The sequence below is a fragment of the Rhodotorula paludigena genome (genome assembly GCF_050403205.1).
Source record: "Rhodotorula paludigena JCM10292 DNA, Rt_paludigena_JCM10292v1_ctg48, whole genome shotgun sequence".
Classification (NCBI taxonomy): Eukaryota; Fungi; Basidiomycota; class Microbotryomycetes; order Sporidiobolales; family Sporidiobolaceae; genus Rhodotorula; species Rhodotorula paludigena.
The window spans coordinates 45867-72833 of record NW_027481410.1 but is presented as its reverse complement, the minus strand read 5'-3'; the positions used below and the strand labels follow the sequence as shown (position 1 = coordinate 72833).

Below are 26967 nucleotides of genomic sequence, written 5' to 3'. Positions count from 1 at the left end.
CTCTGCATTTCATACCGCATTGCGACACGGGACCAGGGACGCGAAGGAAGCTTTCTCAAGGTCGCGAAAGGCGCACATCCGGATCATACACGACTACTGCCATAGCAAGGGATGCTCTATACAGTACAGTGGGGAGCATTCAGCAAAGATGACACAGCGGTAGCGATCGCCTCCTTAAACTCGGTCTCGTTGACCTTGACTCCGAGACCGCGATGACACGCTCGGCAGAGGTACGTACTGACGCAGTCCTCAAAGCTCTTGGCCTCCGCAGCCCACGCCTTACATTGGTTGAGGTGCTTAATGAGCTTGGAGCCGCCGATGGCCTCGACCTCCGACTCCTCCGGGTACGGGTTGTGGAAGAGCTCGATGTGATTGATGCCCGTCTGCCGTGAGAGGCGCCACTGCTCGTCGTGGCGAAAATAGTGGGGGAACATCTCGATGAGGGTCGTGTTGGGCTCCATGAAGAGCTGGTTGTTGAGGTGCGATCCGTGAACCGAGAAGAGGATGTCGGTTCCGTGGAAGTTGCGCACTTGCTGGTCGTGCGGGACCGATGCGTTGATGACGCGCACTTGAGGCGTTGCTCCCGCCTCCCGGACGATGTCAAGCAGCCGATCGAGATTGAAGACGGGGCGATTGCGATCCAGGAATACGACTTGCAGGTCGGCCACGTTGCACGGCGTCTTGCGCGGGACAGTGTCGCCAAGAAGCCCGAGGGCCTGCAACGAAGCTTGAGTCGTCAATAGCATGTCGAGGCCATGCATGCGGAAATGAGGACCTCACCGTACGCCGTACGAGCTCGGCATCTGCCTTGTCGCGGAAGTACGTCTTGAGCGCCCGAATCGTCACGGTCGACTCGAAGCAGTACAAGCCCTCTTTGCCGGGGCCGGTGAAGTCAGAGGCATCGTGCCAGACCGGCGCACTCGCGCGCCGAGACAGCGAGCTTTCGCTCAGCGCCGCAGGAGAGTCGGGGTAAAAAGCCGAGCCGTAGCGTCCTCCGGGCAAGCTCGCCCGGGCCGCGAGTCGACTGGCTTCAGCGAGGAATAACGTCCAAGAGTTCGGCATGTACGACTCCTCGATGAGCTGCGGACAAGACAAATCAGCACGCGAGATTGGGCGGAGAGCTGTGAAAGGAGTCGGCTCACTTGGAAGCGATCGAACCAGTGATCCGGAGAAACGCCGATGCGCTCCAGCAAGTCGTACGCATTCGTGACAAGGCTGACGAATGCCGCCTGGACGTGCATCCACGACGCCGGGTGATTACCCAGTTCCCCCTTGATAGCGAGGTGCGTCGTGCCGTTGAACCAGGTCACAGGGCCGGGATAGTTGGCGAGGTTGAGAACGCCGATCCTGCGCCTAATTTTGTCTCCGTGGAAAAACATGAGCTTGACGATGTTCGCGATGTCGCGCCGAGTCGTGTTGAGGTCGGGGATGTCCTCCGAACCGAGAAGCCACATTTGGCCAGTCGCCAGGCCCTCTGTGACGCCCTCGAAGCAGAATCGACGCGTGGTCAGTACCTCGAGCTCGCCAGCGCCTTGCGGCGACTCGGCAGGCCACCTGACATGGTGAAAGACGACCTCGCTGCCGATATCGGTCTTGTACGACACATGTTCTGATGTTATCGCCGGTGGGCGGGCGAGGGCGAGGGCCGTGATCGACGGGTACGTGATTGTGTGGTCGTGCGCGGGCGAGAGGTTGGGGTGAAAGATTGCCAACATGGTTGTGACGAGACCAAGGGCGACGATTGGCGCGAAGAAGGGCGACCATGCGCGACGCCATACATCTGCTGCGCTCGTCTCGGTGACCGGCGGTGGTCTGGCGTCGTCGCATTGCAGCGGGCTGAGCTCGACGTCCTGCGACGCATCTTCCGTCGGCAGCGAGACGTAGCCTTCGCCGCTCTTCTCGGTCGCCTGCTCGCCCGAGCTTTTGAAGTGGTTGAATGCGTACGTGCCGATGGCGAGCAAGCCGATGCCGAACACGCTGTTCGGGTCGAGCGCGTTCTCGCGCAAGGCGGGAAACAGGCAAGCTTGAGCCACGAAGACGGTGACGATGCACGCCGAGCTGCCAACGAGTTTGACGAGGTTGTCGCGTTTCCGCAGAATGGTGGCGATGACGAAGCCGACACCGGCAGTAATCGCCACAAGGGCCACGTAGTAGGCGAGAGTTTCGATCTGAAGCGTGTCGGCGGGGAGCGTTTCGACATGAGAGCGCAACCGCCCGTCCCACACGAGAGCGAGCGGAGCGGCGAGCAGCAGGCCGAAGAAGTACAAGTAGAACTGCAGTAATGAGCGAAACGTGCGTGAGCGGCCCGTCATTGAGCGAGGAGGCACACAGTGGACGAGGCGAGGCGTACTTGGGCGACCCAGAATTGCACGTCTCGCTTGAGGAGCTTTTCAGTCCATATGCTGGCGGTCGCCGAATTGAAGCCGATCACGATGCCTAGCAGCGGTGTCCGTATCGTCGCGAACGCGGCCGATTCGCCGCCGTGTTCAAAAGCGTGGCGGACGCTCGGGACCGCTGTTGCGGCAAGCCCGAGGGCGATGATGCACAGCGAGAGCCAGGCATGCGGATCTTCTTGCGGGCGGATGGCGAAATGGTGGACGATGGCCGTTAGCGGAAGCTGCGTTGCGATTATCAGAATCAGAGGGCAGCACACGCCGGCAACACCTTCCAGCGAGAGCACCACGTACCTTGGACATGACAAAGGCCTGTAGGAGAGCAGGTGCACCGATGCTGAGGCCGAGGAAGTAGAGGATGTTGTTCACGAGGTAAAGGAGAGCGGGGACGAAGAAGGCGAAATACGCCAAGCCTCGTCGCATCAACGAGTCGTCCGGCTGATGGACTGCAAGTTGCGGCAGCCTTTCCGAAACCTTGACGAGCATCCCGCAGGCGACGACGAGCTTGGCGAGCTCCACTCTGTGGGCGATAACGGTGAAGATCAGCGTTTTAGCGCGCCACATGGTAGGGGATCGACGGCAGCAGGGGCGTACAAGAGCGCCAGAAGCGTCGGGGACACGACGGCGCTTGAGTGAAAGGCTCGGTAACTGAGGAGGATGCGCGTCGTCTCGCCCGCGACCAGGAGGCCCAGAAGGTGGGGCGACATGCCAGCGAGAAGCTTGGTCCAAGAGGAAGCTCGCGCTGCCTCGAGCGTCGTGCACGGAAAGACCGTTGAGAGGAGGAAAGGGCCACGAAAGGCGGGATTTTGGGAGCCTTGTGCGTCGCAACGTCCCCTTGCTCCAGGCCTGCGCCTCGATCGCATGTCTCTACTTGGCATGCAACGCCGGTCGTTCGGCACCCGGCGCTTTGTGGAAAGTCGCTAGCACGAGTAGCTACGAGCTATGCGAAGGAGGCGCACCCAAGAGCCAACTATTCCGTCGGAAACGGATCCCGTTGCGAGGAGCAGCTCGAGGACAGCAAATCTTCTGCAGAGTCAGGCCAGCGCGCACCGCTCTACGGGCCGAGCGAATCGTGAGCGTGGCACACATAGATTGCCAGTCACTGGGGAGCGCAGGAGCACGAGCGCGGAAAACGGTGAAGGGAGAAAAGACGATCCATCCCGTCGGCGGCTTGCCAGCAACTTGCCAGATGCTTTCGATGCGAGGGACGGGGACTTCGCGCACGCGCCCACGCCTTGATACTCCCTCTAAAGGCGCCACGCTGTCGAAATTCGTTTCCGGCATGGAGTGAGGTTTCTGACGGGTTTGATCCATGCTCACCTCAGAAGAAGAAGCGGAAGAGACACGACACAGCCTCAGGAGGACCAGAGCTTGCGATCAGACAAAGATGGCGCTCACAACTCAATGACCCCATTCATGACCCTCCGCGCCTGTCCCCTCAGTTCGACCCTGCGCTTCTCCTCGTCGAGCACGACCATCATGTCACCGCCCCTCTTCCCGACCTGCTTTGCGCGCAGCGCCATCGCGCTCCTTGCCTCGCTTCCCCCGCCGGGGAGCCTCGCCGCCGACTCGTGGTCGAGGAGCCAGAAGGGCGCGAGCGCGCAGTGCGCCGCGCCCGTTACGGGATCCTCGTCGATCCCGACCGCAGGCGCAAACACGCGCGAGTGGATGTCGTACCCCTCTTCGGGAGAGGGCTGAGTGAGGATCCAGAGGCGCGCGTACGACGCGAGCGCCGAGACGCGCACGTCGAGCGCGGCGAGCGGCGTCGAAGTATGCGAGAGCTCGATGACGGGCGCCTCCCACGCGTCGTACCACGCTACGCGGCGCACGTCCGCCTCGCCCAGACCTGTCGCGTTTTCGAGCGCGGCGAGAATCTTGGGTAGGCGGCGGTGACCGTCGGAGAGGGTAACGAGGCTTGCAGAGGGAAAGTCGAGCGAGATGCGCAGCGCGGACGAGGGATTGTCGGGCGAGGGAGGGTTCCGAATCGCACGCAGGACGCCAGATTTGCGCGTGTGGAACGAGATGGCCTTTGCGGCGGGGTGATGCGAGGTGAAGAGGGTGTGCGCCGAAGCGAGGGTCGCATGGCCGCTGTAAGAGGGAACTCTGTGTCAGTCGCGTCTTCGCGAAGCTGAGCAGCATAGTGCCTGATAGCCGGAAGCCCGCTGAAGGCCGGCTCTGAGTCGCGAAAGCGAGACTGACCACAGCGGGACCTCTGTCGGCCGTTGCACGAGGAGCAGGAGGACGTCAGCCCTTCACTGAAGGTCGAAAGGCGAATCAAATGGAAGCTCTGCGCACCCTCAGTCGGTGTGCGCCACCTCAGCTCGTACGACGGCTCTGCTTGCCAAGAAAGCCCTCATCAGTCTCGTCCCCACCTCCTCGTCGCAAGAGCCGACTGTGCGCGCACCTTTGTCCGACCCGCCCTCGAGCTCGACGCAGAACGCCGTCTCGGACAGATTGAACTCGGCCGCAATCTTCTGCATCAGCGCATCGTCGCGCGCGAGCTGCTGCAGCGCGGGCGGCCAGGCGAGCGGGAATACAAGGACGGCGGCGGGGTTGCCGGCGAAGGGCTCGGCGGTGAAGGCGTCTACAGTCTCGAACGGAAGCGACGTGGTCATCACGGGCGGGGCGCTCGGCGGTGGGCAGCGGAGCAAAAGGAGGAGATCGAGGGAGTGGTGGTGCCCCTCCGAAGAAAGCGAGTGAGATGAGCGAGAGCATCACTCGTTGCCGGGTAGGTTCAGTACCGGTACACGTCGCCCGCGCATCCGTCGGCAACGGTCCCGCGGTCTCCACCGATCTTCCACGACGGAGGCGCGACGGCGCGCGCTCTCTGCTTTCAACGTTCCCGGCGCTCCCCCTTCGCTGAGCCGTCCCTTTGGGGAGCGCGGCGACGGAGGGTCTCTCGCTCGCTCTCGCTCGCTATCCGCCTGCTCCTGCACAACGTCCCAATGGCTCACGGCCTGCTCGCCTCGTTCGTCACTGGCGAGACGCTGCGCATTCTGCTCAGCTACCAGGCGTTCCACTCCCGCGCGCAGCTCTCGTTGTCTCTCCTGGCATGTTCGTGAGTTCCAGCGGGCGCTACGCTCGGTCGGGAGGGTTGCGGCCGCTGACTCCTGCTCGTGCTCGTCCACAGGGTCGAGGCGACCAAGCTTGTCGTCGCTGCCGCAGCGCTCGTCGCCGGCGGCAGTATCAGGCAACTCGACATGCATCGCGCCGAAGACCCGCTCTGGCGCCGAGCACTCGCCTACGTCGGTTTCTTCGTCCCGGCCCTCCTGTACTTGGTCAACAACGTTCTCTACCTCGTTGGCCTCGAGATGGGACCTCCGGCGCTGCTGCAGGCATTCGTCATGTCGAAAGTAGGCGCCTTCGTCGTGTTAACCGCTCCTTGCGGCTCAATGGCGGGCTTGCTGATGGCTCGTCTTCGCCAGCTTCCGCTCACCGCCGTCATCCACCACTTCACGATGCGACCCCAGACGAGTCCTCACGCCTGGATTGCTCTCGGCATAATCGCCGTCGGCCTCGCCGAGACAGCGTCCTCGAGCGTCAGAGGCGCATTCTCTGGAGGCGCGGAGTTGTCGTCGCTCGAGACGCTGGCCACGCCTCTACTTGGCCTCGTCATCGGATTGAATACGGCGACAGCCAATATCTGGACCGAGAAGATGCTGAAGAGCGACGCACCTTTTTGGGTCGCTCAAGTGAGTCTCGCTACCGCCTAATCGTATCCGGCCGGATTCTCACGCACCTCGTGTCCGGTAGTTCTACCTGTATCTCTTCGGCGCAATGCTCGCCTCTGTCCTCGCAATGAGCTGGGACGGGCGAGTCGGAGCCGCCACAGCTCCCGAAGTCGCCCTCGACGACGCCCGGCGCCTTACGCTCATTCACTATCTCCTCCTTGTGCCGCTCACCGCGGGTGTCGGGTTAATCGTCGCGACCATCCTTCGGCAGCGCGACAACCTCGTTAAGCTCGTCGGTAGCTCGACGTGCATTGTCACCGTGTTCGTCGCGCAAGCATGCTTCCATCCCGCCCTTGGTCGGAAAACGCTCAACCCGCACAGCGTCTTCGGCGTCGGGCTCATCGGGATTGGCACGTATGCCTTCAACCGTTTCAAGGATATTCCGGCCTGCAAGCCCGCCAAGCCCGAATACATCTCGCTTTCGCTTAACGAAGAGGCCGGACACGGGAACGCCTCGTCGCCCGATCTTGACGACGTCGATGAAGCCGACTTCTCCGCGACTCGAGTTCCAGCTGAGCCATCTTGGCGTCAGGCGTGGTCACCGTTCTTCTGGCCCGTTGGCGCCCTCCTCACCATCACGGCCGTGGCTGCTCTCGCTGGTCCGCTCCTCGGAAGTGCCTCGACTCTGCCTTCCTCTCATCTCGACACCGCCGCACGGCTCGCTTCACGACTGCCCGTCGACATCGTCGCAGTCGAGCGCTTTGCGACAAGCGGAGGCAGCGAGATCAAGCTCGACGACATGCACTGGGTGTCGACCACCTCTCTCGGCACTCGCACCGGGAGGATGCGCGTAGCGACGATGCGCAATCTTTGCGTCGAGCCGAAGCGCTCAAAGGAGGAGCCCGTCAAGTACTGGCTCATCGGCGACACCGATGTCGAAAAGCTCGAGACGGTGGACCCGAGCTTCGAAAAGAGCATTCTTCGGATGTTCTACCATGCGGGCGGCCCGCAGCACAAGTTCGGCGTGAAGGATCTAGCGTCCACCCGTCAGACTGTCATCTGGATCAACGGCACGACCTTCCTTTACACCAAGTTCGAGGGCAGGAGTCATCCGGCTTCGTGGATGCGCGTATGGGCGAATTATGTGTTGCTTGCGGCGAATGGCTATCCGCTCCTGGAGGACGTCGGTGTTGACGCGCTGCATTTCTTCGACCGCCATCAGGTACGCTCGCTGACTGCGCACTGTGCTGGCGGGCAATCACTGCTTTGCAAGTCACGATACGGTCGCTGACGCCTTATTCTGCACAGCTACTCGAAGAGACGTTCGAGCCCAACAGCTGGGCACAGTTCTTTGCGAACGCCAGCATCGATGCCGCGCGCGCAGTCCTCCCCGGCGGCTCGTCGGGTCGGGACTTTTATCCTCAAGTTGATCTCGGCAGGCAGAGCGCTGTACCTTTGGCGCTCAACAACTCGGCCTACGCTTGGCATGACATGTCCGACTTCCCTTCAGCCGCTAATCCGGACCTCTTCTGCTTCGAAAAGTCCGTCAAGGTCGAGCAAGATCCACTTTACTTCCGCGACACGCATGAAGCCGACTATTTCCGCCGCACGGTGCGCTTCTTTCCCATCCCGTGTCAGAGAGCACTTGCTGAAGGCCGCCGCAACTATGCGCAGGTTCTTTCGAGTCTCGGTTATGCCCCTCGCTCGCCACCCTGCCGACTGGCCGACATTCAAGTGGTCTTTCTGGAACGCAACCGACTGGTGTATAATTGGGAGGACCTCGTCGATGTTGTCAACGCCGCCGGCGTCAACCTGACCATGCGCAAGGTGGACGCGGACGTCCCGTATGACGAGCAAGTCCGGATGTTCCAGATGGCCGACATCTTGTTTTCGGTCCACGGTTCGCACCTCAACAACCAAGTCTTCATGGAGCCGACCTCAACCCTGATCGAGATGTTCCCCCACCTGTACTATCACGACGAGCAACGCCGCCTCGCAAGTCGGACTGGCGTTCATCACGTCGAGCTGGTCGATCAGCCCTACCCGACCGCCGACGAGGCAGCGCTATATGGCGGCAACAAGGCCGCCAAGGATCTGGAGGCTTGCTTGCCTTTCGGCAGGGAGGTCAACGGGGACACACAAAGCTGCGTTGCCTATCACCCGTGTCGGTAAGCCCCGCCCCCGAATCTCCGGATTTTCTTTCAACTAATCTCGCTTGCGCGAACAGTAACTGTCACCGGAATTTGGGGGTGCAGGTCAACGTGTTGCAGTTCGAGCAGGCGCTCCGGGAAGCCATCTCCCGATTCCTGTCCGCTCCTCATTGCGATCGTATGTCGTTTCCTCCTGGTATGGATCTATACGTCTGAATCGGTTGCAACTCGGCCGCAATCTTCTGCATGAGCACATCGTCGCGCGAGAGCTGCTGCAGCGCGGGCGGCGATGCGAGCGGCAAGACGAGGACGGCGGTCGGGTTGCCGGCAAAGGGCTCGGCGGTGAAGGCGTCTACAGTCTCGAACGGAAGCGACGTGGTCATCACGTGCGGGGCGCTCAGCAGCGGGCCAGAGGGAGGAGAGCAAAGGGGTGGTGGTGCCCCTTCGAAAGACCAGAGTGAATGTGAGCGAGAGAGTCGATTGAAGCATGCCATGCGCTCTTGCAGCTGAATCGATTCGTTCACAAAACATCCCACCAGCACGATCTCGGCGAACCTCACTTCGCCTCCGTCAAGCAAATCCGCGCATCCAGAGCAGAGTCATCTCCCTCGGTTCCATTCCTCCTCTCCGCACGCCCGCAAAGCCGCCCTACCAATCTTCGTCGCTCTCCTCTTCGTCGTCCGAGTCCCCGATAGCCCCCTTCCGCTGACTGAGCGCCGCCGCAAGCGCGCTCGCGAGGTTACCTCCGCCGCCCTCGTCCGCAGCAGGCGCCGCCGCCGAGGAGGAAGACGCGACGGCTGCGGTCGTCGCTGCGCCAGCGACACCAGCGCCGACGATGCCCATCGCGGCGAGCGAGCCGGCATTGTCTGCGGCAGAGTGATCCGTCTGCGCGGGGTCGCAATTGGAGGAGAGCGTCAGCAAGGGGTTGGGCAAGCTCGACGCCCACGCATGGCGCTCGAAAGGAGGAAGAGAGATAGGAGGAGGGGGAGCGACCCGAGACACACCTTGCGCAGGTTCCCGACGCCCTTTCCCTGGATACTCGCGAGCAGAGCGTTGCGCCCGTCTCCGCCCGCTCCCGGCGCGGCTGCGGGCGGCGGAGGCGGAGGCGGAGGGGGTGCGCCGCCCCGTGCGGGAGGCGGCGGGGGAGGAGGGGCGGGAGGGCCACCTCGTGCGGAAGGCGGCGGCGGCGGCGGAGGAGGAGCGGCCGCACCACCCCGCGCGGGCGGCGGGGGAGGAGGCGGAGGCGGCGCAGCAGCCGGGAGAGCAGCGCGCGAAGGTGGCGCGGCGGGCGGAGCAGCAGGAGGAGGAGGAGGCGGCGGAGCCGACCCGCGCGAGGGAGGCGGTGGCGGCTTGCGCTTGACTGCGTGCGCGCCGCCGCCGCGGGAGGGTGGCGCAGGAGGAGGGACGCGCTTTCCCCCTGCGGAAGCGGAGGACGGAGCGGGAGGAGGGGGCGCACGGCCTGGCGGTCCGCCGCGGGCGGGAGGTGGAGCGGCGGCAGAGGGCGGAGGAGCGGCAGAAGGCCCACCAGAGCCTTCGACAAAGTTGCGGATAAAATGCTCGTTCTGCTCGATTTGCGCCTGTTGAGAACAAGGAAGGTTCAGTCGTCCTGTTGGTCTCAAAAAACCCCGTGCGACGGAACGTTGGAACGGCCTGGACTCACACGACTGATCCCCTGTCCCTCGAGCTGCTGGAACAGCCGCTCCCAGCTCGGGTCGATATTGCGAGTCGAGAACCCTTGCTCGGCGTCGAAGCCCATGTGGGCGACGTGCGAAAAGCCCGAGGGCGCGCCAATCATGCTCTTGTCGATCCCACCCTTCTTCTTCTTCTTGCTGCTGCTCCCGCCGCCGAACGAAGACTTGACTGCCGCGGCCGACGACGACGATCCCGAGGCTTTGGCGGCGTACTTGTGCCGGAGCGAGATCTTCTTGAAGAGGTCGGCGGCTTCCGACTCGGACGAGAAGGCGATGCCGATCATGCAGTCCTGTGCGTCCAGAGGGCCGGGTCAGCCGAGTTGCGCAACCGAGACAGAGAAAGAGACGCACATCGGAAGGAAAGGTGTGGAAGAAGGTGCGGTCCTGGTAGTACGGGAGGTCCTCGACGACGCCGTGCTGCCAGATGACGCCGCGGGTGCCCTGCTCGACGCGAACGGTATCAGCTTTGTGTGCCTGTCCGACGGCGAGGGTTAACGCACTGCGAGGTCGACGACCTTGAGCCACCCGCCTGCGCTGCCCCAGCCAAAGACGACGGCGCCGCTGATGCCGCTGTAGCTCCACTTTGCCGGGTCCGGGTACGCATAGTAGATGCGGCCGATGGCGGCGGCGTGGATCTTGTCGCCTGCGCCCGTCGCGGCGTGCTTCTTGATGAGGGACTTTTCGGACGACGTGAGCGACGAGGTCGAGGGCATGACGCTGGGCGGCTAAAGCAAGGCGGTCGTGGGTGTGTCTGCGGCGAGGATTGCGGGTCAGTTCGGTGCATGCGAGGCTTTGTTGACAGCTACTGAGGCGCTCTCATGGCCTCCACAGCCGCGCAGCGCTGGGCCGGCCGCTGCACCAAGTACCTCGGCCCTCGAGCGGGAGGACAAGGGCAACGAGGGCAGCGCGAGGCTCGCCGTCGCTGGCCTCGTTCGGGATGCACTTTGATCCTCTGAAGCTCACTGTAGCGAGTGCTGCCTGTCTGCCTGGGCGAGGATGCGAGCGAGATGACGAGGGGCCGGCAAGAGCGGGGGGAGCGAGCGACGAGGGACGACACAGAGCGCGGCAAAGGGTGTGCACTCGCGCGGGCTCAGCGAGAGCACTCTGAGTGCAGAGCAGGTGCGTTCAGAGGTTTGCTTGGGGTCGGCGGGTCAAGGGGAGCAAAAGGGAGCTGCGTGCACCGCCTGCTTCGACCTGGTCCTCGTCGGTGCAGGGGGTCTGCAGGGTCAGAGAGGCGTGCGATAGGATCACTAGCTCGTACAGGCTACTCGCTCGTCGCTCTGAGGGCGAGCGGGAGAGCGAGGGGCGGCCGTGTCTCCGAGAGGGGGAGCTGCCGCTGCGGGTTGGCTCGACTCGCGCCCGCTGCACACGATGGACCAGCTCGTGAGTCGAGCAGACTGGACGGAAGCACCCGCACCCTCCCTCCCCGCCCCTCTGCCCGCCGTCCTTGCGCCTTGCGCCGTGTCTCTCCCTCTCCGCGTCGGCGTCCCCTCGCAACTCGCACTGACTCGCTCGCTCTGCGTGAACGCACGCCCTGCCAGTCCGAGGCCCAGATTTCCGAGGTGCGCTTCCAGCTTCCCCCCTCCCGCACTCGACGCGAGAGAGACGAGCGCGCCCTTGTCCTCGCTCGTCGCTCCCGCTGAACCCGCTCCTTCCCTCGCTCGCCGTGCGCGCAGTTCAAGGAGGCTTTCTCCCTCTTCGACAAGGGTGCGTCCACCGCCTTCCTCGCCAAGGCAACCGCTGTCACTCCCGCTCCCGGACCTCCTCCTGACTTCTCTCTCGTCCCCTATCCCCCTCCCTCGTCCTCGTCACCGCCGACTCTGCCCCGCTCATACACTCCTGTCTGCTCCGACACGCTCCTTGCGCCGCCTCCAACACCGACTCGCACTTCTCGCACGCCGACCGACGCCTTGCCTCCTCTCCCCCCTGCGCCCTATTCTCGGCAACCTCGCATTGCCAATCCTGCGCGGGCTCTCAATCTCGCCCATGCGCTTCGGCACGACCGTCCATACACCTCTTGAGCGGCAAACACTTCGCCCCCTGTCCTCGCTGCTCTCAACTCGCCCACTCGCCCCGCCCCGCCGCGCCCCACCTCGACCCGCGTGCGCAGATGGCGACGGCACGATCACGACGCGCGAGCTCGGGACCGTCATGCGCTCGCTCGGGCAGAACCCGACCGAGTCCGAACTGCAGGACATGATCAACGAGGTCGACGCCGACGGCAACGGCACCATCGACTTTCCCGAATTCCTCAGTGCGTCGTGGGCTCTCCTTCGTTTGCTCCCCTTCTCGCGCGTTTCTCGCTTTGCGGGTGGTTTTGGGTGCGGGGATGGGTATGTAGTGGCGGAGCTCTCGAGGCAGCGGAGGCGCTGCAGCACCCCAGGTCGCTCGCCCTATCCCCGCTCATCCCGCTGACTCTCCTTCCACCTCCCCTTTCTTTCATGCGCCCGTCCCGCTCTCTCTCGCGCGCGCAGCCATGATGGCGAGAAAAATGAAGGACACCGACTCGGAGGACGAGATCCGCGAGGCGTTCAAGGTCTTTGACAAGGACGGCAACGGCTTTATCAGCGCCGCCGAGCTCCGGCACGTCATGACTAACCTCGGTGTGTCCCTCTCACCCTCCCTCTGCCTGACAAAGCGGAAGGAAGAGCTGACTGTCGGGTGGGGCGGACGCGCGAGCAGGCGAGAAGCTCTCGGACAACGAAGTCGACGAGATGATCCGCGAGGCAGACACGGACGGTGACGGCCAGATCAACTACGACGAGTACGTTTGGACCTTCTCGACGGCGGGTTGGGCGGCCCGCCGGGTCGTCTCGTTCCTCATCGCTGTCGAATCGTCCCGAGCCCTCCTCACTGACTCGCCGCTGTATCGTAGGTTCGTCCGGATGATGATGTCTCGCTGAGCTGGGAAGGCGATCTTGTGACCCGCCAACGCGGCCCCTCTGCCGCCGTTGACCTCTTGCCGCCGTTTGTCTATGCCTTCTACCTCCTCCCGCCCCGCGTCTTTTCCCCGTCATGTCTCGTTCTTTCCTCTCGCTCTCTTTCTACTTCAGTCACGAAATGACACAGCTGCAGCAGTTACTCGTTTTCGGCGTCACGGCTGGCCGAAATTCTCTCTCTTCTCTCGCTCAAAGCTACGCGGATGTTCTGTGCCCGAGTCTCGGATTACAAGTCAAACCTCGGTCGCTGCCAGAACCACTCGTCGCACGCCGGGTGCCCGTGCTCGAACCGCTCGAAGCACTCGTCCTGCCGCAGGTGCCACCCGGCTTTCCGCGACGTGCGCAGATCCCAGATACACCTGTGCGCGTTCTCGCCACATCAGCATGCACCACGAGAGAGAGGGAGAGGGCACAGAGGGACGCACCACGCGCCGCATTGGTGCTTCGCGCTCTCGACCAGCGGGCCCTCGAGCCGCTCGCCCATCCGCAGCCCGCCCCCGCCCGATGCGACCGCGCACGTCGGCAAGGCGACGAGTGCGTCGACCCAGTCCACGCGCGCCTGGTCCACCTCGGGGCAGTACTCTGCGATCTCGCCGCCGACGCCCGGGCGGTACGACGCCGGCGCCTGTTTCTTCGCCGGGTGCGCGAGGTGCAGCGCGCTGGTGCCGTCGGAAACCAGAGGGAGGTTCAGTGCGAGGAGGATAGTACGGAACAGAGGCGACGCACGCGAGTTCGGGGCACAGGTCGGCCGCGGTGCCGTTGTCCATCGCGCGCCAGCGCCGCAGGCTCACGGCGCTTTCGAGCGTGTACGACTCGCCGCTTTCGTCACCTGCGGTTTGCATGACCAAGGTGGCAGTCAGTATGAGTCCGGCTCAAGACAGCGTGCGACAGACACACAGACGGCCACATTGCGCGTGCCCGGACTCGACGCCTCGGGCGTAAAGTGCGCGCTCGTGAGAAAGTGGTGCAGGCACTCTGTGCGGAGCGCCCAGCGCGAGCCCTGATCCGCGAGGCCGGAAGACTGCGTGCGGTCAAGCGGACTGCGATGCGAGCAGCGTCAGTGTCGCCGAACGCGGAGGGACGAGAAGGAGCGGACGCACCTGCAGACCGAGGCGTAGTCGCTTACGCTGCCAGGAGGGAGGGCGACTCGCAGGGGAGGTGTCTGCGCCGAGTCAGCTACCGCAAGGTTGAGGAGGAGGTCGTCGCAGTGAGCCTGGGGAGCGGAGCCGAGTCAGCAGAGTTGTCAACACCGGATCCAGGAGACCAACGCACCGCTTGCGAGTCAACGTACTGCCGCAGTGGCGTGAGCTCTTCCACACCATACTGCGCCATCGAGCTCGTCGAGCCCGCCAGTGCTCGCGGCAGAACAAAGTGATAGGCGGAAGGTCGCGAGACGAGGTCGTCGAGGACATAGTCGAACCCGTCTCGTGCTCGAGCATATGGGCCGATGAGCCGGTCAGGGTGGTCCCGCCAGACATTCAGCATACATCTGATGCCATTCTGTATGCGCTCGGAGCATTCAGTGGGTACAGATGGAGGAAGAGCACGACGGAAAGCGGACCTTGCTCAGGACGAGGTCATTGTCGTGTGCGAGCACGACCGGACTGGCGGCAGTACTCGCGGCAAGCCATCTGTGCTGGTGGTGGTCAACTTAAGCGCGAAGATGGACCGGGACAGCAACGCACCGGTTGTTGAGGCTGTTGACCTCTGTCCGGACGACCTTGACCTCCTCCGGGAGCTCAGCTGGCGGCTCCGCTTCGGGATTGTTCCACACGAGCAAGACCTCCTCGACAATCTGCGCGTACTCGCGCGACACGTAGCGCTCGCAGATCGTGCGCAACCACTCGGGTCGGAGCCCGCTCGTCTCAAACGCGGTGAGGACGATGGTCGCGCGCACAGGCGCGGCGCGGCCGAGGAAGCGCGAAAGCGTGTAGCAGCAGAGTAGGACCAGCGTCAGCAGGAGCACCGTGGGCTTGCGCAAGTGGACGCGTCTCATCGCAGGAGGAAGAGGAGCGCGGCCCCGCTTTCGGGCGATCGAGAGGGACGCGACAGCCCGGCAGAGGATGGACGACGCGGGACAGTGCGCGAGAGCTCGAGTGCAAGGCGCGCACAAGGCAGCTTCCAAACGGTGTGGAGCCAGCTCCCGAAGAGAAGGCTGCTTTCGGGCTGCAGTCGAGACACTTGTCACCCGCCACCATGCATAGTTATTCTTTGTCTGATAAACAATGCTCGATGCGGTGGAGATGCGATAGAATCCGGAAAATACAGGAGGATGCGGAAAATTGGTCTAGGGTTGCCGACAAACGCGGCTTCCATGCACGTCGCTGCACCAGCCTTCTTCGAGATGGCCCTCGACCGGTAGGCGATACACGCGCTCGCGCACCTCGTCGCGCGTGTAGAAGTACCGCTGCGGCGGCGGGCGGTGCCCGTCGAAGATGTCGAGGAGGTTCTCGAGGCACGAGTGTCGCTTCTCCCGCCAGGCGACCGTGTCAATGCCCTGCGAAAGCCCGGCGTACGTCTCCGAGTGAATCTCGGTGATGTTGCTCTGGAAGAGGAGAGGTGGCTTGGCCATCTTGGCGTGACCGACTGTGTGCGGAAGAGTCGGGTGCGGCGAGCTGCTGGACGGCAGGCCGGCGACGAGGAACGACATGGCGAGGTCTTCGCAGGGCGCATCATTGGACAGCGCAACAAGCTTGGGATGCGAGAAGTACGACTGCATGTACAGGCGGTGCACGAAGAAGAGCTTGCCAATCTGCGGCGATCCCGATGTCAGCCCATGCGGCAGTATTACTGAAGCGAGACGAGCGTGCGACCAGATCGAAGTAGCCGTGCGTGAGCTTGAAGCGGTAGCGGCAGTTGCTGGGCAGAAGGTCTCGACTGCCGAAGTGCGCCGGCGCTTCTCGTGCATAGCCTTCGTCGTCGCCGTCGCAAACAACGACGCGTGGCTCGAATCCAAGGACTTGATTTCGATGTTGCTGCCAGACGTGAAAGGCGGCTTCGACATCGGCAAGCGGGACCAGAATCTGGCGGTGCGAATTGTCAGCATGGAGTGCAGCAAGACGACAGTCTAGAGCGGCACACATCGTCGTCGTAGTGCAACACGGCCTCGGTCGTCACGTATGAGTGGACACGGAAGCTGTTGCCGAGTCATTTGCATGAGTGCGTGCCCGCTTGAGAAGCGACTCAGCAGACAGACCGATTATGGACAAGATTCGCGCTTTGCTGGATACACCTGACCCAGGGCATATCATACAGCTCGTCGGGGCATGGAGTCTGTATATTCCGGGAACGATGTTCAGAGAGCGTATTTGTTCGAATGAAGGGAGAGCAGACCGACCTGCTGATTGTTCCAGGCTACAATGACCTCCTTGACGTAGTCCGAGTGCTCAAGATGGCGGGCGATACGAACGAGCGTATCGGCGCGAGCGAACGAAACGATGATGACCGTGAACTGCGAGGACCTCGGGCGACGCAGATCAGCCTCAGCGTGGCGAAGCTGACATGCACCGGGAAAGAGTGGTCGCACCTTCTCGACATGCGATGGGATGTCCAAGTTGGTGACGATCAGTTCGCGGCAGTTCTGATCCTGCTGGGCTTCTCGCACATGATCGGCGAATATTGGGAAGTATTTCGTCCTGTGGGAGCGCGGCCCGTCAAAAGAGGACTCGGAACAGAATGTGCATCGAGACCTGCCAGAGATGAGAGTAGTACCCCTCGCCGCCGCAGGTCCAGGGTTTGAACACGCCGCTGCGATGTCGAGGCGGAGTGAGCGTCTCTCCCGCCTATTCGAGCCTCATCAAGGTACGCGGACGCACTTCCAGTGCAGTATGGCAGCATTGTGCACCTGTTCATGCAATTTGGTTGAAGGCAGCCCATTGCCGTGGGCCGTCTCCTCGTGTAGACCGGCGATGTCCATGAGCTGGGAAAGGAAGCGATGTCAGCTTGTGACCAGCCCTTTCTGTGGCGTCGGCGCTGCTCACGTTCCAGTGATTATCGAGTATTTTATAGTTGCGACTGCGGGGCGGGCAAAGTCAGCAGTGCTTTTGGTGAATGCGGGATACGTCCGCAGCGTACTAGAACTGTGTGCGAGGGAATGCGTCAGCGTGCGTGCCGCTAGTTTCTTGCATAAGAGACAGCTACACGCACAACGAGGTTGAACGGCGGTTGCGAGCCGAGCGAGTAGAGCTGGTCGACAGCATTGTGATGCGTCCACTCGAACAGTTGATCGGTGTACGACGGCTTGTGCTCGCGCCAGGCTTTCAGATCGTACACGAGGACGCCTGTGAGTGCCATACGTCAGCGCTGTTACAGACTTCAGGCTGTTGCACGCACCGTTGTTGAGTGTACAGGTGTCGTGCTCGAAACCCTCGAGCGCTTCCTTCTCCATGACGAGCTGGTTGCTCCACTGTCGCATGGGCGAGTCAGCAAAGCTCGAGACACGTGCGGGAAGGGCGCACCAGGGCGGAGGGGCGACAGAGCCCTGACGAAGTAGAGGGTTAGCAGCTAATCAAAGGCTAGGAAAGGTGCTCACGAACGCGCAGCTGCTAGCGGAAAGTCCTCCAGATCTATCTCCCACAATTCCGCTATGTCCCTCTGCACAAGTGTGTCCTGGTCGAGATAGATGGCGCGGTTGACATATGCAGGCAAGATCGACGGAACGAGATAGCGAGCGTATACGATCGGCTGCGGTGCGACTGGGTCATTACCAATCCCGCGAGCGCGGAAGTGCTTCACGAACCTCAGACAGCGATGCCGAACGATATTCGGCCCACACTTTGACATCGTCGAGTCGCGGATCCTGCAGGTCGTCTAACGCGTAGCCCGCGGTCCGCAGTTCGGCCGACTTGAGGTTCGTGTGGACCGTCTCAAGCACGCTCTCGACGTCTGCGTGCGTCTGCGCGACCAAATGAAACAGCAGTCGTCGCCGGGTCGCTGAAGATGCATTCGAGATGGTCGAGTTGATGAGCGCCGTGAGTCCGATCGTATACGAGCCTGAAGCGGTGAAGAGGACGTGTATGGGCGCCGTGGACTGTGCGGAGAGCATCGGCTGCGCTTCACGCTTCGACCATGGCAAAGATCCGGTCGACCAGGCGACAGTGAAGGCGATGAGGACGAGCACGAGGTAACGTCGCCGGGCCTTTGTCCCGAGCAAACCGCCCATCTGTGGGCTTCTACGCACTCGCGCGCTGCGCCAGCGCCCTTCCGGCGTGCAGCGAGAGGGCGACGTTGATTGACATCTCCGTGAGGATTGCGCGCCGCTCTTCGCTTCCGGCAGACTCAGCCGCACCCGCAGGTGGTCTCTCCGCGCTCTTCCACCCGCGCAGCATGAGCTATCGAGACAAGTCGCGGACGCTGCGCCCTTCTCCACGGTCGTCGTCTCCTCCGCTCCGACGCCTCGCTCTTCCGCTCCTGTTCGTTCTCGTGCTCGTGTGCACGGCTCTAGTGCTTGTGCGCAATTCACAGTCGGTGGCGCGACGTTTCGGCCATACGTCCAGACTCGATCATCCGGCCTCCTCGGACATGGCTCAAAAGTACGCTCCGAATCCTTCCTCCGAGGCTTCCTTCGCGCTGGATCGCTCGCTTCCATTCCTGACCGCGCTCGTCCTCGTAGTCGGTTGCGATACATGCGAGCTCCGCAACGGAGCTCGTCGATCGGTCGAACAGTACAACGAGCGTGCGGCGAGCTGGAGCCGGGCCTCACGGAGTGGATCGACCTCATTGAGCGACAAGAGGAGGAGTGCGCACTCTTCACGAGCGATGTCAATCTTCGAGCCGTACTGCAGTCTGCCGTCAAGCAATGCGGAAGCTGGTACGTACATTTCCGGCTTCCGTCTTTCGTCCGGCTCGCTTGCGTGCATCTTGACGAAACGTGCGACATCCTGACCTTCGTTGATGCACAGGTGCGTCTGGGATCTCAAAACGCCAGCCAAGGCCGGTTGGCAGCTCTCGGACGGCTGTTTCCGGCCGTTTGTCTCGCCGCACCCGTGTGACGAGTGGTGGTTCCAGCGGCCGGGCGTCGCGGAGATTGACGATACGGTCGATCAGGAGTCGACACGATAACGAGGCTGTGATCTGTACAAAGATGCGACGCTGTCTATACTGCATTGCCCGCGAATCTGGAGTATGCGAGTGATCCGGCTGCGTTAAGACAACAGGAGGGAAGGACACTCTACAGCATGCACAAGTGTATCCTGACCCGCGCACGGCTGCAACAAGTACCGTCGGCACAGTAAACTTTGCCTGCCACGTGGAAAGAACGCACCGAAAGGAACGGTCAATAATCCCACGGCTCAATCCGCAAGCATTCTTGCACGAGGCAAGTCCCGCGCTGCCCACGAGAATCCTCGCGCGACGTCCGTCTCGTTCGCTAGTCGCAGGGCAAGCGACGCCTCGGTCGTCCAGTCGGCGTCGTAGAGTCCTGCACGGTGGAAGGGCTTGCCGAAGTTGTGCCAGACGTGGATTCGTCTGAGCAGCTCGGCATCGAGAACGAGGCTGCTCCGCTTCCTGCCGTCGAGTATGTCAAGAATGTCGGACTCGAGGAATCCCGAGTCGGTTTCGAGGTCGAAGCGGGCTGCGCGCTGCTCGCGGTCGCCCTCTAGCAGACTGGTGTGAAAAGCGAAACCGCTCATGTCGACGTTCCATCGGCGCACGCAGTAGTCGCAGCACCACTGTTGAATGGCGAAGCGGTCCTTGCTTTCCGCGGCTGTCGCGGCGGCTGGCGAAACGGCGGAGACGACAGGGCCTTCCCACCCCATATAGCCCGTGTTTCCGACGGGGAGGATCAGGAAGGTGTCGCGCTCGACTCTACGCAGCAACGACCAGAGCGCAGGTCGGTATGCATTGTCGTCGTCGGCGAAGTAGACGACGCCCTCGTAGCCCTCCTTGGCGAGGAAGTCGAGGGCGGCATTTCGCTGCTCGACGCCCCGGTGCACGCCGGTCGCTCGAGTCGGCACCGCAATGTAGTGGTGCTTCAACCCCGTTTCCGCCAGCAACGCCGCGACAGCCGTATCGGGCTCGTTGGCATCCTCGACGACGATCCAGGTGAGGCTCGAGGCGGACGGAGACGCAATCAGCAACTGAGCGAACACAAGCAGGTGCGGGTATCGAGTGATCGTGTCTTTTGTCTGTGCGCGCGCACGCTCAGCTCAGCCTGGCGGTCCGCGTAAGTAGGCGAGAGCGCGGAAAACGCACCGGAGTGATGAGGAAGAGCTGGGTCGATGTCGCTGACGAGCGGAACGCGTACAGGCTCAGGATGATCAGGAGCGCGCAGGAGAGTACTATGGGCCACGCATGACGTCGCATGAGGTGAGCGCGCGGGTGCCGGAGAACAAGGGAGGCGGTTCTCACGTGCGTCGCAGTTTGTTCGCAGTGACGACTCTCGCAGACGTCCTAGCTTGGATATGCCCATACGAGTGCACGTGCAGACGTGTTCCAATACAATGCTGAAGAAGGATAGTACGGGACAGATGAGGGACAACGAGGCAAACAGGCTGCGGTAGTCGGTACTCCTTCACGTTCCCTTCGCGTCCGAGACACGTTCGCCGACGTCTCGAATCTCCAACAACTGCCTGACCAGCATTTCGAAGGCGTCGTCTGAACCCCAGCCCAGAACATCCGCCGGGCGTTCGGCGGCGGTTGGCAGCGAGTACTGTAGCTTGTGCGCCAGCTCCGCGATAGCTTGTTGCCGGCATACAACCTCGGCTGCTGGCACTGCGCGCAGCCGGTCTACAAGGTCGCCTTCGTCACTGGTGACGTTGCCAATGAGGGAGTCGGCGTCGAGAAAGTATGCAACCTCGTCTTCGACGTTGACGGGCTGTCCGGTGTAACGGCGGAGCGGGATGCGGGAGTAGGTATCGCGGCGGAAGATCACGGGTATGCAGCCGAGTAGTATCGAGTCGAAGAAACCCTTGCGAGTGGGCGAGTCGCCAGGTGGTTGAAGGCAGAAGGTAGATTGCGCCATGTCGAGGTGCAGCGCAGCAATGTCGGCTCGGCTGGATTGCGGCGAGAAGAAGCGCAAGGCGACGTCGGCGTCGGACGAGTTGAGCGTCGTTTTGCGCTGCAGCAGTGTGGACGCGATGAGCTGGCGCAGCTTGAAGCCGTTGTGCGGTCCCTTGCCAGATTTGGGCGAGTTGGGTTCCGATTTGCCGCCAAAGGACAGGCTGCGACAACAAGCGCGATCAGGTGTCAGCAGTAAGAATCAGGGTGTGAGCAGGTGAACGGCACTCACAGGAAGCGTCGAGCCTGTCGCGCTTGCCAGTGCGCGAGCGAGGGAGCGGAACTGGGCGGCTTGTACGCTAGATGCAGCATCGAAGGCTACGGCGCCTGGTAGAACCACGCAAGCTCGTCTGTTGTCTGCCAGGGCATTCTTTCGATGCCCCAGACCACGGCGTTGTCCTTGACCACGGCTTGGGTTTGAGGTCGCAAGATGTTGTTCTCGTAGTCATGATCGATAAGAGCCAGTGATAGAAGGATTGACGGGTAGGTGCGGCGACTCCGGAACGACGAGATAGTCGTCTCCAGCCAGTCGACTACCTCGCGTTTGAGCTGATCCCGGTTCAGGGTGACCAGGTCGCGGTTTGGGCAGCTGCTGAAGCAGCGTGGCACCGCCCGAGCATCCAAATCGACGTAGAGGAAGTCGGCAGCATCCTCAGAGGCCGGCCAAAGCGTGCTGAGTGCATGTAGCCGGAGCGAGACGATGCTCTCGAGCGCGAACTGGTCGGTTTCGCGCATGACGAAAGGCCACGACTGCGGCATCGAGTCATTACTCAATAAATGACGTCTCTTGCCTCCGAAAAAGCGCGCACCTTCGGGTAGACGCTTGCAAAAGATGGAGTAGAGCCGAGCGACCGATTGACTTCGTCCTGCCAAACAGCGGAGAAGTTGCGCGGTTCGAGATCATCTTCGGGATTGAAAGAGCCCTTCTGGCAAAGAGCGCGGCACTCGTCTAGCTGCGCAGCAAGTTGCGCAGGGTGGGAAACGAAGGAAACAGTCGGAGGCGAAGGCAGCGGGCGAAGGTGATCAGCCGCAGGAAGACTTGTACTGTTCCGAAGAAAGTTCAGTATCATGTCATGCAGTAGATCGCTATGAATTGTACCAACCGCAGACCGATGGAGAGAAAAGCAAGAGCAAGCAGAGCGGCGAGGACAAAGCGACTGGATCTCCGATGCGGCAAACTGGGCCAGCACGAGCCTGTGCGGGCGACTGCACCGAGATAAACAGAGCGCATGCGTCCTGTCTGCCGCACATCCCGCTTCCGAAGCGGAAGGGGCGAGGGCAGACCTGCGGCGTCCCTCATCGCTTGCACCATCCTCTTGCGAGCACACCCTGCCTGACCCGCGCGTATTGCAGCGTCTCGCTTGTCGCTCTCGTACTGTGCTGACCTCGAATCATACCTCATTGCGGCGTTCCGCGGTGCGACCTCGCAACGCTTCATCACCTTCAACCTTCCGCATCGCTGTGGCGGAGCTCGCAGCCGACCGTACGCACTGCCGATGGCTCGACGCTGATGCTAGCTGCCAGCAGCCGCTGGATTGTCCCGCGCTGATCTGGTTAGCTAGGTCTGCATCCTTGGAACTGCTTTCGCGAGCGACGATGGGGATGGGCCTCATGCTACGAACGAACTAGGCCGTTCGTGACGACGACTGTAAACAGATTGCACAATACAGAGCGGTACACGTGTGCGCCAGAAGACCAGATAGAGCGTTTAAGCCCCCACCACCTCCTTCACCTCCGGCGCCGCGTCCTTCCACACGCCACAGGCTTCCGCCCACATGCGCTCCTCGACTTGGACGCCTTCCTTTGAGCAGGCAAAGGTAGAAGGCGGGAAGTTGTCGCCGACGGGCGAGATGAACGAGCCCTGCGTATGCGGGAGGAGGACGGCGCGCATGTAGTATCGCGTTCCAAACTCGGCGCTCCAGGCAATGCGGTCAAAAATCTTGCGTATCGAAACGTACTCAGCAATATTGTCAGGAGTGCCATTGGACCCATACGTGCACGCACCAGGCAGCGACAGGGCCAAAGTCGTCTCGCAAGCCCGACTGGCACAGTCCAGGCGAAGTGCTGGTGACCTGCACGTCGGCGCTCGCCGTAAGAGCGCCGATCTTACGCGCAAGGAACACGTCGAACAGCTTGGTGATCTGGTACATCTCGTCCGCCGGGATCTTCTCGCGGAAGCCCGGTACCGAGGCAGCCTGAAGAGGCTTGTCGGCGTCAAGAAGCAGCTTCTGCGTCTCTGTGCGAACCCAGTAGTGAACTGTTGAGGCAAGAAGGGTCACTAATGAGACGGGGCAAAGAAGGGGCGAATCCCGTCAAGACGCACCTTCGGAGGCGACGATGAGGAGCTGCGATTTAGCCATGGGAGTAGCACCGTCGGGCTGCGGCAGCTTGGCGGTAGCTCCCAGCTTGGGCAGCAGGAGCAAGGCAAGGAGACCTGTCGAAACAACGTTGACCTGGATGTCCTGGTTGAACCCGTGAGGCGAATCGATGTGCTTGAGCGGCGCGACGCCGGCATTGAGCACTGCAAAGTCAAGGCGGTCGACGAGCTTATCCAGCTCGCCAACGAAAGCCTTCACGCTCTCGAGGCGGTCCAAGTCGAGCGCGAGAGCCTTGACCTCGCCGCGGAACGACGGGACCTCCTTGTAGAGTCGCTGAATCCACGTCTTGGCCTTTTCCGGGCTCCGAACGGCAAAAATGATGGTCGGAGTGTTGAGACGAGCAAAGTGACACGCGCAAGCCTAGCCGAGGCTGAGACAGAGGAGGATTCGGTTAACCTGCAGTGAGCCGGAGCGCGTGCCATGACTGAACTTCGACGCACCCCGATGTTGCGCCCGTGACAACAGCCACGCGGCCGGTCAAGTTCCCCTCTGGCTTGGGAGTGGACGCCGTGAGGTGCCCGAGCATCCACTTAAAGCCCGGAAGATCGGCGCCAGGTCCGTAGTGTGTCATTGTAGCGCGCTCTCGAGACGTAGCAACAGAGCAGAAGGAGGAAGAGCGGCAGGACAAGCGACGCTTGGAGCCGTGAGTGGCGGTTGAGTGGAGGCAGGACGGACGGCCGAAGGGATGATGACAAGCAGCGGCAAGGTGTCTCCTGACAAGACTGGCACAACCCGAACCGCGCTTGATAGCTCGAATCGATCGCCCAGACGAACAATTCTAGTGCCAGGCAATAATGGACGTCGAGTATTTGTGCGGTGTCACCCACCTACCCACCTTCAGCACGACGACATGCGTCCCGCTCCCCTCACCGCTGTTTGCCAATTATACGCGCTTCCCTCGCAGATTTCTCACATGGGCATGACTATCCCGGATTCCATTGAATCAAGTTTCTGGTGAGGGTGTAATAGAGAGGACGACGCTTCGAAGATAGCAGACAATGCAGCTCTGCAACATGGGTGCTGCTCAGAAAACATCGAGTACGCTGACTCAGACCCCAGCTTGCCAGCCGAGACCATTGATGAGGGCAATGCCGTCCTTGCGGAAATCGTCCGTCTCGATAACCGAGCCGTGGCGGCGGTGAACGAAGTTGGCCGCCCCGTCACGGTAGTCGGGCCAGGTCGGCGCACCGTCGACTGTCGCGGGTAGAAAATTACAGTCAGAACTGCTGATCATACCCGAACCGTCGTGAGGGAGATGAGGGTCAATACACCGCCGTTGTTGTTTGGCGTGCCGTCGACGATGAACGAAATCCACTGCGACGTGACCAGGTGCGCGAGCTCGGCGTCGCCAGGACGGGTGCCGAGGGTGTTGGCCGTCTTATACGGGTACGAGAAGACGTACGCTACCTCGACGAAGTGCGTCGTCTGCGATCAAATGCAGAATCAGCTACTGCTGTCCGGGGATGCCGTCTGCCCGACAGAGTCGCGCATCAGTCGGGACAGCGCGACTTACGCCAGTCTGGACAGTAGCGTTCTCCGCCGGCTGGTCGAAGCGGTACGAATAGACGGGCTGGCCAGCAGCGGAGAACTGTTCGGCAAGGAAGCGGCGGCCAGCCCCGAACTGGATGTCGCTGTGGACGGCAAGGCGCACCGTCAGAGTGTCGACTCTTTACTCTGTTGGGCCGGTCTGCACCGCACAAGAGACGGGGTAGAAAGGACGCACCCGTAGATTGCATTCGAACGCTTGTCCTGCAGCCCGGTGCTGAGGACGCCGTCACCAGTGTTGAAGGGGCAGCCTTGCGACGGATCGTTCGGGTAGTACTCGAGGAGCCTGCTGACACTGTCGGAGGTCAAGTTCGGGTAGCGGACGCCGAGATTCTCGACGAGCTGTTCGGTCGTGTTGATGCCCTTGGAGCCGAATGCCGACCCCTCATCGGTGTTAGCTGCAGGACGCAATGAAGCAGTTTTAACGTCAGATTGGCCCGCGGCGTCAATACTCGAAGCGAAGGGACGGACCGCCGACGAGGATAGGGACCCGGACAAAGTTGCCCTGGGCCATCACGTCCGACGGGTACGCCGAGATGAGCTCGCCGTCGACAACCGGCGACCAACTCCAAGGACTGGCAGACTCGTTGAAGGTCTTGAAGGAGACGCCGCGGAGGCAAGCGAGGACGTCGTCTGAGCCGCTGCAGCCGGCAGACTCGACGACGGAGTCGAAGCGCGGCTGAATCGCCTCTGGCGAGGCGAAGGAGGAGGTGAAAGGATTGCCGGATTCCAGGATCGCACCGTGGAAGAGCGGGGTAGACTGGAGGCCGTAGCCGAGCAGATGAGCCGACACCGACATCGCACCGGCACTGTGGGTACGGTGGAGTCAGCGATCAGGTCTCTGACCAGGCGTGTAATGCGCGTGTCCAGAGCGCAACGCACCTTTCGCCCCAAATGGTCACCTTGCTCGGGTCACCACCGAAAGCGGCGATGTTATCCTGCACCCAACCGAGCGCCAGCCTCTGGTCGTAGAGGCCGAGGTTGACACTGCCCTCGGCACGAAGCTCGTTGGAGGAGAGGAAGCCTAGAGACGACGTGCGGTAGTTGACCTGGACGTAGACGAAAGGCTTGTCCATCTCGACAGCGCGCTGCAGCATGTAGCTGCCGTTGTAGCGTTGATCCGCGTTTCCTCCCATCTGGAAGCCGCCGCCGTAGATCCAGAATCCGACAGGAAGAGCATCGTTCTCCGTCATAGCCGCCGGGCGGAGCACGTTGATGGTCAAGCAGTCCCTAGTGACAATCAGGAATCAGCGATCGGCGTAGAACGGGATCGGGTCGCCGTTGACGCACTCAGACTGCTCAAACCCGACATTGTCTCCGCCGATGCCCGGGCACTACAGCGGCAGATTGTCAGCAAGTAGCACATGGTCAACTGAGTCATTGGAGGCGGTTGACTCACGAACGGCGAGTACTCTTTTGCTTCGTACTTGCCGCCGTCGAAATGCGCGTCGAGCACGCGCGAGCGGCGGAGACGGAGATCGCCGACTGGCGATTGAGCGTAAGGAATGCCCAAGAAGGCTACGCGATGTTCAAGAGTATCTGTCAGTTGCTGTGAGACTCGAGGAGAAGGACGACTCACCATCCTGCGAGAAGGTCGGGAGGTGGACACCTTCGACTGTGCCGTTCTGGATTGTCACACTCGGCGAGCCGTTGTTGCGAGCAGCAAGCGGAAGAGGGGAGGCCCCGACAGGACCAACGGTAGCGAGTGCAGCGAATGCACCGGCCAGGGAGAGAAGGGAGAGCATCCTGGCTCGGACGTGGACAACTCTCTTCGAGAAGGGTGTCGTGCAGGGTCAAGCAGCAACAGCAACTCGTGCAGAGGGTAGCACGCGTCCCCGCATCGCAGACCAGAGGCAAAGCGGCACTCATCTTCCCTTCGGACCGGTGTCGAAAGCAAGTGGGGGTGAGCGGGAGTCGCGGGACGGCGAGCGAGGCCGGGAATCGACGCTAGCGCGGATTCAGTTGGGCTTGGAGCCGCATGCTCGCACAGCAAAGCCACCCCCACGGCAGCGGAAGGTCCGTCAAAGGGGTGAAGCGCGACGACGGCCCCGTAGCAGAGCCCGAGCTCCCCGAGACTCGAACGTGTCGTCGAAGGCTGCTCTGTACCGTATGTATGTCCTCGCGCACGCAGAGTTCGAGCTTTCTGTTTGATACGCCGGGACTTACTCGCGACCGTAGCGAGAGAGCCTTTCAAGCAGAGTAGGA

The 26967-nt window shown here is 62.0% G+C and overlaps 9 protein-coding genes across 9 annotated transcripts; 2 read left to right on the top strand and 7 right to left on the bottom strand.

Annotated features, from left to right (window-relative positions):
* Positions 1-55: 55 nt before the first annotated feature.
* JCM10292_007073 (uncharacterized protein) lies at positions 56-3100 on the bottom strand (the record flags this gene model as incomplete). The annotated part of the gene is made up of 7 exons (XM_076651261.1): positions 56-96; positions 239-716; positions 793-1080; positions 1143-2273; positions 2351-2617; positions 2688-2913; positions 2988-3100. The coding sequence occupies 7 exons, from the start codon at positions 3098-3100 to the stop codon at positions 56-58; spliced, it is 2544 nt and encodes an 847-aa protein (XP_076503179.1).
* A 687-nt stretch (positions 3101-3787) lies between these two features.
* JCM10292_007072 (PhzF family phenazine biosynthesis protein) lies at positions 3788-5008 on the bottom strand (the record flags this gene model as incomplete). The annotated part of the gene is made up of 4 exons (XM_076651260.1): positions 3788-4481; positions 4593-4605; positions 4689-4727; positions 4798-5008. 4 exons carry the CDS (start codon positions 5006-5008, stop codon positions 3788-3790), a joined length of 957 nt encoding a protein of 318 aa, XP_076503178.1.
* Positions 5009-5338: 330 nt separating this feature from the next.
* Positions 5339-8236, top strand: JCM10292_007071 (uncharacterized protein; the record flags this gene model as incomplete). The annotated part of the gene is made up of 6 exons (XM_076651259.1): positions 5339-5451; positions 5524-5746; positions 5819-6085; positions 6147-7286; positions 7373-7675; positions 7739-8236. 6 exons carry the CDS (start codon positions 5339-5341, stop codon positions 8234-8236), a joined length of 2544 nt encoding a protein of 847 aa, XP_076503177.1.
* Positions 8237-8862: 626 nt separating this feature from the next.
* Positions 8863-10618, bottom strand: JCM10292_007070 (uncharacterized protein; the record flags this gene model as incomplete). Its single annotated transcript, XM_076651258.1, has 5 exons — positions 8863-9099; positions 9219-9791; positions 9875-10195; positions 10257-10346; positions 10406-10618. The coding sequence occupies 5 exons, from the start codon at positions 10616-10618 to the stop codon at positions 8863-8865; spliced, it is 1434 nt and encodes a 477-aa protein (XP_076503176.1).
* Positions 10619-11276: 658 nt separating this feature from the next.
* Positions 11277-12808, top strand: JCM10292_007069 (calmodulin; the record flags this gene model as incomplete). The annotated part of the gene is made up of 7 exons (XM_076651257.1): positions 11277-11288; positions 11447-11467; positions 11582-11612; positions 12016-12159; positions 12380-12508; positions 12588-12669; positions 12781-12808. 7 exons carry the CDS (start codon positions 11277-11279, stop codon positions 12806-12808), a joined length of 447 nt encoding a protein of 148 aa, XP_076503175.1.
* Positions 12809-13070: 262 nt separating this feature from the next.
* Positions 13071-17888, bottom strand: JCM10292_007068 (uncharacterized protein; the record flags this gene model as incomplete). The annotated part of the gene is made up of 17 exons (XM_076651256.1): positions 13071-13203; positions 13270-13503; positions 13571-13673; positions 13742-13884; positions 13945-14057; positions 14117-14344; positions 14406-14475; positions 14530-14816; positions 15228-15596; positions 16182-16295; positions 16371-16479; positions 16660-16763; positions 16825-16858; positions 16919-16923; positions 16991-17124; positions 17177-17249; positions 17583-17888. The coding sequence occupies 17 exons, from the start codon at positions 17886-17888 to the stop codon at positions 13071-13073; spliced, it is 2559 nt and encodes an 852-aa protein (XP_076503174.1).
* A 1246-nt stretch (positions 17889-19134) lies between these two features.
* Positions 19135-21151, bottom strand: JCM10292_007067 (uncharacterized protein; the record flags this gene model as incomplete). The annotated part of the gene is made up of 4 exons (XM_076651255.1): positions 19135-19968; positions 20036-20121; positions 20591-21003; positions 21072-21151. The coding sequence occupies 4 exons, from the start codon at positions 21149-21151 to the stop codon at positions 19135-19137; spliced, it is 1413 nt and encodes a 470-aa protein (XP_076503173.1).
* Positions 21152-22547: 1396 nt separating this feature from the next.
* Positions 22548-23788, bottom strand: JCM10292_007066 (uncharacterized protein; the record flags this gene model as incomplete). Its single annotated transcript, XM_076651254.1, has 4 exons — positions 22548-22755; positions 22844-23096; positions 23163-23518; positions 23658-23788. The coding sequence occupies 4 exons, from the start codon at positions 23786-23788 to the stop codon at positions 22548-22550; spliced, it is 948 nt and encodes a 315-aa protein (XP_076503172.1).
* A 477-nt stretch (positions 23789-24265) lies between these two features.
* On the bottom strand, positions 24266-26507 carry JCM10292_007065 (uncharacterized protein; the record flags this gene model as incomplete). Its single annotated transcript, XM_076651253.1, has 9 exons — positions 24266-24411; positions 24489-24642; positions 24731-24848; positions 24941-25160; positions 25234-25571; positions 25645-25992; positions 26053-26096; positions 26162-26280; positions 26342-26507. 9 exons carry the CDS (start codon positions 26505-26507, stop codon positions 24266-24268), a joined length of 1653 nt encoding a protein of 550 aa, XP_076503171.1.
* Positions 26508-26967: the final 460 nt, after the last annotated feature.